At 43.3% G+C, this 11636-nt stretch overlaps 1 protein-coding gene across 1 annotated transcript in view; it reads right to left on the reverse strand.

Annotated features, from left to right (window-relative positions):
- Positions 1 to 11138, reverse strand: part of nrg3b (neuregulin 3b) — a gene marked incomplete at both ends in the record, with an annotated part of 176592 nt that extends 165454 nt beyond the window's left edge. The window contains one exon of the mRNA XM_079182447.1: positions 10295 to 11138. Within this exon, the coding sequence (XP_079038573.1) occupies positions 10295 to 11138 (844 nt within the window). The remainder of the gene's footprint in view (positions 1 to 10294) is intronic.
- Between the last annotated feature and the right edge of the window lie 498 nt (positions 11139 to 11636).

Consider the following 11636-nt stretch of genomic DNA (forward strand, 5'->3'; position numbering starts at 1 on the left):
CAGTTTGAAGTCGTGACTTCAGTATCCCTTCCATGTGGCATAAAGCGAGGGTTTAGATGTTTGGAGGAGTTGCTGCCAAACTTACAGTTAACTGCGGGCTTGTTTTCATGCCAACAGGATGAGGGCATGTTTGATACAAACAACGTGGCAGAGAGCGAGTGAGATCATTTCTATATGAATTGTTACTTGAGCACTTGAGTAAAAAGGAAATCAAATTTAACATTATAAAACTCAAAAACATATATCACGCAGGTTTTAAAGTCTTTCACACAGTGCTCTCCTTTTATAACCCTTTAAACAGCGTTTAAAATGTTCCTTTAAAAGGGTACGCGGGCCATAAATATGTTTTTTGAATGGTTAATGAAGGCTTTATGCAGCCACTGCAGCTGTAATCCCTCCAAAATGGGACCATATATCCAACAGAATAGGGAAGGACTCAAGCTCCAAAATGCATAAATCACACATGGCACTGCGGTTGTGTGGCCACTTGCAGTCTCTTGAAGGAAAAAAAAGAAAAAAAAGGCTGTTATTAGATTCAACGCGTCCCACCAAAAACTGCCTCAACCCCCTCCCAACCCAACACCTACCCCCGACTCTCATCCTTTTCCTTTCCGCGTTATTCGTTTGCAAATTGATAACGGAACCAGAGACCCCGCAGGGTCCGTAATTCAATATTGGGATCTAACAGTCTCAGATCAGATATGATGGACTGTAATCCTCTCTGCGCTGCCGCAGCCACATGCACTACTCTATCTCAGTGCCCCTTGAGCTATCAGCAAGTCACTGCGTTCTCTGCACATGAATGAACGAGTGAATGAATGAAGGAGTGGGTGAATGAATGAATGAATGAATGACGGGTGGGTTTTTCTTTTTCAGAAGCAGGCCAATACGAAGTATCCATTCCTAAAACACAAAAAAAAGCACCGTGGCAGACTCGTGGGTAAGTAGGCATGACAGCATGTGATTAAAATGAGTGAATTAGAGAGTACTCCCCTAGCACACACACATCACCACCACCACTAAACCCAGTCTTGTTCTCTACTCTCCATTTCTTCCAATTTGAAAAGAGGTAAAGTGGGGGAGTCAAGTTCGGAGACAATAATGATCCCACTGTTTACTTTCAATTAGGATTATTTCTTGCCTTAGGCTAAGAACACCTTTATTTCCTTGTGGACAAATTAGTAGCTATTAACTCTGTAGGAGAGGCTTTTTGATGCATTTATGAAAAGAGACGAGCAAAAAGAAGCCAAATGTACATCGAAGCTTTTACTGATTTTGTGTCCGGGGACCGAACGCTATGAAAGGCCACGTATGACGACGCGTGGAGACCAACTATCGGATATGATATATATCTAAATATAGAGATGCACCAATCAGTCAGCCACCGGTCGAAACTGGAAATTGGAAATCGGCAGGTCAGACTTTTAAAAGAAATCAGAAATCGGAATTGGCCAAGAAAATTAGATTTCGAGTAAAATGCTTGTGCCATTAGACCACTGAGCACGGGACATCTCAAGCACTTTATAAAAGGGAAGCTTCATCAATTATTCACACTTCCGGCAACGCACATGTTTCTCTTCCCATACATTAATATTTCAGCCCCTCCCCTCCCTCCTCTTCTCTCTGCCACCCTCCAGGTGGACATTTTGTCTCCATAAATCAAGAGTGACATTAAGAAGCCCTAAAATGGCCTCAGTCAGTACTCCAGCAGGCCAGCTACACGAAGAGTCCCCCCGACTGCTGCCCGAGAGTCAAATGTCACTCAAAAGCATCGGATAAACACAACAAGATATCTATTACAGCAGCAACACAACATTTTACTGCTATGCCTGCATACAGTACATGGAATGTTATGGACACATTATTTGTAATATTAGACAGAAGTGGCTGTATAATGAATAATTTAACTACAGGAGAATATAACATAAGAGCTTAGATAAGCTGTGTGGTATTGCACGGTTGCTTCTAGCGTGGTGAGATGTTTTGGTGTTTCTTCTTCGTATCTTTACGGTCTTGCTGGCGACTTTAGTTGACAGAGCCAATTTAACGCAGAGAGCCCTTGGTCCTTTTGGCCCCCCTAACAAGCCACGTACGCTTCAAGTTACAAAAGGTTTGGTTTAGGGTTAGGACCATGGTTGTGGGTGAGGGTCTGCCAATTCAACCGAAGGAGGCAGAATATGAGCACGGCTTGAGAGGAAGTGTTGCCGAGGAGGTTCAACTCAAGGATCAGATGTCCTTTGCGTTAAGCAGGATTACATGCAACAACAATCCAAAAGCTACAATCTAAGATGTTACACAGGAGACCCTCTTCTGGACCGCTGAGCCCAACGTGACACATTTTGGTAGCGGTTTTCACCCTTGTGTGTCCAAACCATTCGCGTATTGCTCAGGTTTACTTGTCAGTGCTCGTTTTGTTTCAGTCTAGCATAACCTCAACGGTGTAACATCTTAGATTGTAGCCTTTGGATTGTTGTTGCATGTAATGTATGATACATGCTGGACAAAGAGCAAGGGCTACAACAGCACTGGTTCTATTGTTTCGCAATAATTTAAGGCTGCAACTAATGATTATTTTCATCCTCAATTGTATGACTATTATTTTTTTCAATTATTCGATTCATTGTTTTGCATAAAAAAATGCCCCGTGTAATGAAATTGCTTTCAATTTAGTCTTACTGTTATTTCACAAATAACATAACAAATAAAAACAGAAAAGAATGATTCTCCTTTTTAGTTGGAAAAAGGACTGAAACAATATAACGATTATGAAAATAGTTGCAGTTGAGTAACAATGGTTATTTGCTTTTACCGAAAGTAAGTGTGGCGACGCTTTCTTTATTATCTTTATGTCAAAAACACATACGACCAATATTCCATAAACACTCACAAACACCCCTTTGGTGCCATAAAATGTATATATAATGTGTAAGATGACATAATACACTGATGACCTCCACTGCTTTACATAACTCACTGATTCCGTTCTGTGTAGGACCCATCGCAGAGACATTGTGGTGACAGGTTTGAAGTGAAAGAAAAATTCAAATATGGATAACACCTTGAGGGCAATCTGCATAAAAATGAGAGAGATAATAATAGAACGGGTAGAATGGTGGTCTGAGATATGTAAAATGTCTGGCCAAGCCTCATTCACTCAACTGTGATATGCCTTTACCTTGCAGCAGGAGCCTTACTTCTGGAGCATGCTCTCATGGTTTTTGACAGTCTTCGCCCCAACAAATTCTGTTTTTTTTCTCCTTTTATATCCAACACGCCCTATTTCTGTCCTTCTGCTCTCTCTCTCTCTCTCTCTCTCTCTCTCTCTCTCTCTCTCTCTCTCTCTCTCTCTCTCTCTCTCTCTCTCTCTCTCTCCATCTCGCTCACTCTCTCAGCCCTCGTTTCTCGTGGCTCCCTCCCTTCCCTCCCTCCCTCTTATTGATTCAGTGAGGTTCAGTGGGTAGAGCGCGCCACTTGCAACGGAAAGGGCATGGGATCAATTCCCACAAAGTTTCGAGCATTTGCCGGGCTGTCACTCTGGGATAATTTGTCTGAATGCTTACCCCACTGACTACACTGATGTATTCTGCTTTGTAATTGGTGCCCATCAGTGTCAAGTGTCTCTGCTAGCTAGATGTTCACAGCCAACACTGCATAATGCTTCACACTTTCATCATTTTGCATTTGCATATGTATACACACACATCTTTGGCTCTCGGATGAATCTCATATATGCCAACACTATACAGTAAGGATGTTTCTTTCTTTTCTTTAAGAGATCTGTCTGATTAATTGGGAGGAAAAAAAAACAAGGCTCTTTGTTTTGAGATTGTATATTTAAATTTCTTGCACTATAAAAACTCTAATGGGAGCAGGTTGGTTCACAGTGTCAGAAGGACCACATGTACTGTAGCATGTTTTTTGTTAATACCTCCACCAGCAATGCTAATATGAATAATTTCTATTTCTGGTATCACAGCATTTATGCAAGCACTTTACTGAAATCCCCATTCATTTTAAATAAGTAAGCTACTTTAAAGCCACGTAAATGAGATTTTGACGTACAGTGGCCATAGTTGTGTCAGACAAGTATTTCCTAAGGGCAAAATCGTATTTATTGTGACTAACAGCTCCTAGCACCAACTCCCCTGCTATTACTCTGCCATTTGTTAACATCAAATTCAGGCATTGAGCTCCTCTTCTGAGGCTTTCAACAAGCCTGAGTAAGAATCATTCCGTAAGTCACACGCTGAGACCAAGAAAAAAACAGTTCAAATGGTCTTCAATAACTGTGCGGCGGAAATGATAAAAAGCTGAGGCACAAGAGCTTGCTTTTTCTGACTAGGAAAATATTAGTAAATCGGTGCAGCTGCACACACACACACACACACACACACACACACACAGGCTATGCCGAAGCAGCTCTGCTTGGGCCGGCCTCAACGAACAAGCAGAGCGTGTCTCAGGAGAGACAGAGGGGCCTCAGAGGCAGCCTGGCAAATCTGAGCCTGACCTCCCAGGAGAGAGAGAAAGACAGGCAAACTGGATTTATATCTTTGTTTTTAATCCCCCTTACACGCTTCAACGGTCCTACAGTAGTACTTTGTGCAGGCTTAATGTATAGTCAGGAAAAAAACAAATAACAACAAACGACAAAAAAACAGGAGCTTGCGCGTCAGGAGAAAACATCCGCTTCTTTTTCTCCGTGACATGAGAGAAAAGGGACTTTTGTGTCGCTCTCCGGTGTTTCCCTATCTGAAATACAAAACGTGGCACAATTTCTGACTGGCTTTTGACTCCATGGTTGTATGAGGTGAGCCGGTTATTCAGACCGAAATGCCATTTCGTCCCCGCTCCAGCATTCAGTTTGACATTGGCCTCTGGTTAAGCTGCTTTCTGTTTGGGGAGGAAGTCTATTTTTTTGCACTGACCAATCCCCGTGACTGAAGCGTCTCCATCTGCTTGATGTCAATTTCGGGCGACGGAATCTGCATCGGCGTTGGCTAACAGAAGTTAGCTTTTACCATGCTGATGGAAGTCACTTAACACAAAAATTTGAAAACCTTTGCACAAGTGGTTTCAAGATGAATGACTGAATCCTCCCCGTCCATTTTCGTATTTACCAGGGAAGCCAACTGAAAATGAAACCCATGAGGATGACAGCAACAACACTTTTTCATCTGTTTAAAACAAATCCTTCAATTCACAGCTGTTCTGGTTTGATGGCTGTTGTTTCAGATTCACAGAAGCCTTGATAGCTGTGTGGATTGCTCTCACACAGATGACAAAATGACTCTCACCTATAAAAGGCGCTGACTGACTGGCTTGTTTCCCCAACTGGGTGAAACAGCCATGGATTCCATTGAAGAGCAACACCAGACCTTTGAATTGCCTGACAGAAATTTCAATGTGGCTGGCGATTCACAACTCGGGAATCAGGCAAGCGAGATGTGCATGGAATTACAAACCACACTTCCCTAAGGAAGATTCCTCACAAGTGAGAAGAGAGTGGAATTGGGCCCTGAGCCAAGGCAGCGTCCATGGTTTCCCCAACAGGCATTCATTGTGCTCTGCTCCATTCACCTGTTATTTCCCTCCTCATGAGCCAATGGGGCTTGTATGTAGAGAGTGGAGACGGATACATAATGGCCTCAGAAAAAGAAAACGATAGATTCATGAGTTTGGGCACATACACACACACATGCGTCAGGCTCGTCCTTGTGTTAAAAGTGTGCCAGTATTTCTGCGTGTGCCCATATGCTCATGAATGTGAGCTGAGGAGCTAACGTGTGAAGGAAGATGGAAAGCACAAAAGCAAAGCAAAAATAGATGGGGATATATAATGACACTCAGAGCGGACACAATAACTATGGGGAAAGAGGGAGAGCGAGGGAGAACGAGGAGGGAAAAAAAGACAAGAGGAGTAGGGAAAATATGTCATTATCCCCAACGGACAGAGCTTGTCTTTCTTCCAGAACACAGAGATTAATTAAGATCTTCACCATACAGCAGGAGCAATAGCAACAAGAGTAGAGTGGGGGGAAAAAACATTTTACTCCCTCCTATGCGCAGTCCAGATAATGTGAAACCAGAGACCATACAGTATAACTGCATTAGCACACAATTTAACATAAAATATGAGATGACTTGGCCGTGGGTAAAGACAAACGCACCATTTCATCATCAGCTGAGACATTTTCTGTGTATTTTTACACTTTAAATACATTGCACAAATCTACAAACTTGATACATCCAAGCTTTAGAAGAAGCTGCACTCTCTGACGTTTGCTCCATAAAAGGCAGCGTTTTGCCCTCAAGAATACCGTGTTAGTGTTTTGCATCTAATATGGCACATAAATACTGTACACAAGGGTTTTGTGAATGAATATAAACAGTACAGAGGTTGTGTGAATTAAAGCAATATGCAGTAAAGAGAATGCTTCGATATGTTAGCCCATACAAACATTGTCAATACGAGGCACGGGGGAGAATACCATAGCAACAAGAAGCCATTTAACACAAAGCGTAGCCTTGGGCGTATAAGTAGTGACAGTGGTCTCTTAATACTAGCCATTACATTTTAGTAATGTTCCCTCCCGTTTTTTCGTTGTTTGATCCTGTTAAAATTCAAAGAGTTCACAAATACTGGAAGTGAAAGCATCAGAGTGAACATATGACTATTTAATCGGTGGATTCACAGCTGTGGTTTTGCTCAAGGAGGGCTGTCCTGCACAATTTCAGAAATAAGACTTCCAAAAAAACGGTTAAAAGCCACAAAGTCAACTGTTAAATTCAATCAGTAAATAGTTTGACTTCCGTTAACATGTTGAAACTCATGTTTCTTCTGTGTCATCAAATGTCTTTCTTCAAATGAAATATTAAATATTACATAGACTGCAAGTAACAAGTGAACTTGGTCACCCATTATTTTGTAGACTGTCGTTTTAAGGCCTAGAGTTCGACAATTTCGACCGTCGCTATGTTGGTTTTTATCCGTTCCCAACTTGGCTTTTTGCAACCGGAAGTGAGGGCGGAGCTAAGTACAACCGAACGCTGAATAAGACTTTTTAGGCAACCAAAATGTTACAAATGACTTTGATGAACTGGAAACACACTGTGAAAGGGTTAAAGCTGTAAGACAACTCACAGACTAGACAAAGCTGTGTTAGTGACCTGTCAATCATAAGGTAGCCACGCCCTAAAGCATACCCAGCTTTATCGTCTATTTTACTCTGAATAGGACCATCATTTACTAAATGAACATCATGCTGTATTGAAGAAGACTTGGGACTAGCGATTGAGACCATAAACTCATGTGTACGATGTATACTGAGGTAATCAGGTGAGGAGTAGGGTACTTTTCTCACAGACTTCTATACAATCAGACTTATTTCCAGAGGTTGCCGACTGAATGACTGAGGAACAAGTTAAAGTCTGCAATCAACCTACAATCAATGAAACGAAACCATTCATCAGAAAATTCTAGGGCCATGAGAATGTACTGTACGTGAGGAATATCTGCAGCAATTTTACTCCAAGGAGAGATTTCAATAAAACATCATATAGCTGAAATGTCGAATGAAAAACAAACATGCTGTCAGATGTAGCATAGATGTGATAAACTGGGTGACTTACTTCCCATTTGATGTTCCTTACAAAACAGGCATTTGCTGTCACAATTTTGTATCTTACCAAAAATATCTGAATATGTACATGCTATATGAATGATGAGCATATTTGATGGATTCTTAAGAATTTATGTAAGACTACCATAACTTTCCGGTGGAGGTACCTTTCCATTGCTTTGAAAATATTAATGTGTTTTTCTTTTAGTAGGAGACAGGATCGATTTCTACAAATATAGACTACTTTTGCAGCAACGTTTTTATCACTGACGTAATCAATTATTACTTTAACAATGCTTGCTGCCATGGTGATGTTTTTTGGCAAACAAGAAAGAGGCTGAGAGTTTAAAAGCTTTCATTCGGTGTTTATTATAATCTAGGTTCAAAGAATTAGAAGCAAGGTCTGCATTTGTAAGATCTGGTTTACGTTAGTGAAATAGAGTTGAATAAAACACTGGGAAGGTCTGTCCCCATTGATTTGGAACAATGAGGATAGCAGACATTTGCTTTGGTGCCTGTAGAGTACCACCTGTTGCCTAATAGATATTTACTAAATGCATGGATAATGGATTTAATACGTGGGCTGGATTGGCAGCCCCACTAGTCATGATGTCAACATGTAGGCTTGAGACTTATCAACAACATCAGCCTCCACTGAGAATCACTTGTATATGTGAAAGATAATATTAACTGAGTGCAGCTTTACGAAGCATGCTTTAGCTTTTGAAGGCAGTGCCCTTTTTATAGTATACAGTACAAACAGATGCGTCCTGATGCTCGCACTAGGGGGCTGCCCGGTTTGGCAGCTTTCAGCTGTTTGGCAGCTCTTTGTAGGGTGACGTAACTGACTCTGGAGCAGTGGATTACGGTGCGGGCGGAGTCTGAGGACTGTCTATTGGAATTTCTATACTTAAGTCACCATCGGAGTCCATTGTTGCTTTATGAATTCAAGCTGATCACAGCCAATGTTCTCGCTCAAATGGGAAAACTACAAAGTTGGAAGTCATTTTTCTCAAAAGCTGTTCAACTGCTAACCGAATACATACAGTTTAATATCCAATGTCCAACCAGCTATACGGAAAATATTTGGCCTGAGGTTAAGAGAAACAAAATGATCTGGTTTGATCACGGTTAGCCTGTGATATGGATGCCATTGAAGCTTTCCAACTGGTGAACGAGAGGATGTCATTTAGTCAACCGGAACTGCCGTCCAAACGTATGATCAACACCAGAAACGTTGAGAAATGAAGGTTTCAGTTTTCACATTAAAGTTTTGCCGTTGCCCTCTAGAGCACTTTGCTGGGGGAGAAAAACAAAACAGGAAACCGACAATTTCATAATTCCTTGAATTGGTAAATCCACTTAGCTCATATTATTACCATGACATTTTGAAGACAGTACTTGTTGGCCACTGGACCCGGAGCCTTCGCATTGGTGCAACTGTACAAAGCTAAGGTGAATCATGCAACTAAATACAGATGATCACGAGCCAAACGTGAGTTTTAAGTCAAAGCTGACGATTCATGTTTCAACAGAATTTGTTTGAGTTGGAGAATAACAATTCTACAGTGACACACAGGCAATACTCATGACTACACCCGCATCCTGCCCCACCCACGTCTGAAAACTATGTCTTGTGATGTTAGAAACATGCCCCTTGTGGAATGAATAATCAGGAAGCCTTCTTTTTTTTTTTAAACAATGCTAAATACGCAAAATTCACAGCTACCCTATATCTCCCTCAAGCCTTTTCCTCACTTAGCCCACTCCATCTGCCATCTCTCTCAACTCACAGCTCCCACTCATCATTCCCCTGCTTTGGTATGCTTCCTGCATTTTATTCCTTTGCCATCCTCTTCGACTTTGTTGTTTGTCAAAGTACTTCTTCTCTTTTTCTCCATTACCTACCTCATCTCTATCCACTTGTCCTTTGCAACCTCATTCTCATCCCTACATCCATCTACTTTCCCCTCTGTGCCTTATCTTTCTGTCTCCCTCTCTCTCTCTCAGTATATCCCTGCAGTACCCGCGACAATCTGCTCCCAGTATCCTCTGATCTAAATGAGATGTGTGGCCTTGCTATATCTGATTCCTCTAGACAGGAGGGGAAAGCTAACCTTTATCCCGCTTCGACACCTCACCAGCTCCTGTTATTTGTTTTCATAACACAAATATGCCGTCCTCAGTCACATGACACATCACAAAGCTTCAACATCCCAGCTCAAGCAGACCAAATAAAATATGTTTTACTAGATGGAGCCCTGCCTTTAATGGTACTTAAACCAGTGGGTGAAAAAAAACTCCCAAGATTCCTATCGGATTAATGCGCAAGTGAAAGATAAAGACGAGAGGGGTGAAAGTACTGAGAATATCCCCGGATATCTGTCTGTGCTAATGAATGCGATTAATGTTAAGCTGCGGTAGTATCCACTTTCCATTTGGATATAAAAAGAAATAAAGCATATTCTCAGGCCATGAGTCATATAAGACAAAACGTTATTCTTTTTTAAATCCAGGCACACAGTTGCATATAATAACTGGCTGTTAGTGACATACCACTATTACTACTGTAAATGCCCAGAAAAGAGCTCTTGTGAAACACTCATCTCCAGTTCCACACATAACCTCACACAACCGCACTAACTCTCCACAAACCTCAAAAGTGAACTTACGTGTTCGGAAGCGGTGGTGTGGGCGTGTGGCCGGGCCCTTGCCTGGGCGCCCGTGATTCCAGCGTGACGTGGGCTTGACTGGCACCGCCTGCTGGGAGGTGGTCGGCTGCGCCTTGGCGGTGGCCTTCGCGGTAGCCGTAGTTGTGGTGGATGCTGTCGTGGTGACGGTGGCAGAGGTCTGCCCCGGCTTAGAGTTGGCGGCTCCGTTGCGTCCACTGCCGGGGCTGCTTCCTTTTCTAACAGTGCTGCGAGGGGTGACCTCCTTACCACTGAGTGGTGGGGTGAGTCGGGTGGCACGAGTGGTGGAGGTGGTAACCACAGTCCCACTAATGCGGGTGCCGACGCGGTTGTGAAGGTGTGGGGCGCGACTGCCATCTCCGTTGGCGGTGCTGCCATTGGCCGAGTGGTTCGCCGGTGGCCCCGATCGAGTTCTTGGCGCCGGAGCTGTACCGTCGGCAGCTAGCGGCGTGGTAGTCGACACCATGGCCGTGGTGGAGGCAGTTGAAGTGGTGGTGGCTGTGGAAATGTCGGGGCCCTTGGGCATGGCACTGGGTTTGGAGAGAAATATGGGGTCCTGTCCAATGCTACCTTTGGGATCCACCAGATCAGTGGGGACATAGTCTTGGACAGATCCCACAACAATCCATTTCAGCAGCATGAGACTGAGTCCCAGTCCCACAAAGCCCATTACCAGGGGCACGGCACACAGCCAGGTCTGCTGGCGAGGCCACACAGCGCAGGGGCCGCAGCGGAGAGGGCCCGGGGCTCTGGGAGATGCCTGTTCAGCCCCTGGCTCCTCCAGTGTCATGGCCGCTAGGCTGCTCGCACCGGAACGCTCACTCATCCTGCCGGAGCTTTTTGTCTTGTTGGGGGTGTTTCGGTGGTCAAACAGGTGGCCAAATGATACAAGGGCATATACGAGGAAGGGGATGTGGTGCAGAAGAAATGCTGGGCATCTTAAGTATGTACCCACACAATACCTAGCCTATATATATATATATATATATATATATATTATCTACATGCACAAACATAAAACATGAACTAATCCACGAGCACGAGCAGACACAACCCACTCACATTCACCTACTACTAATTAAAAACTGGCAAAGCACTCAAACGCATACACTAGTGATATTACCTACACTCCCTCTGGCGGACAACAAACCAAACACACGCGCAAATACGCACAAGAATATACACACTTCCACACGAGCACGCGGGTTACGGACAGGTGGAGCGAGAAGACGGGCCGCCTCACTGTAGTTCAGCACTAACGAAGCGATGATAAATCCCAGGATGCTTCACTCCCTTGTTAAAAAAAGCCGACGTAAAAAGAACG

The sequence above is a fragment of the Pholis gunnellus genome (genome assembly GCF_910591455.1).
Source record: "Pholis gunnellus genome assembly, chromosome: 21".
In the NCBI taxonomy this organism is placed as follows: domain Eukaryota; kingdom Metazoa; phylum Chordata; class Actinopteri; order Perciformes; family Pholidae; genus Pholis; species Pholis gunnellus.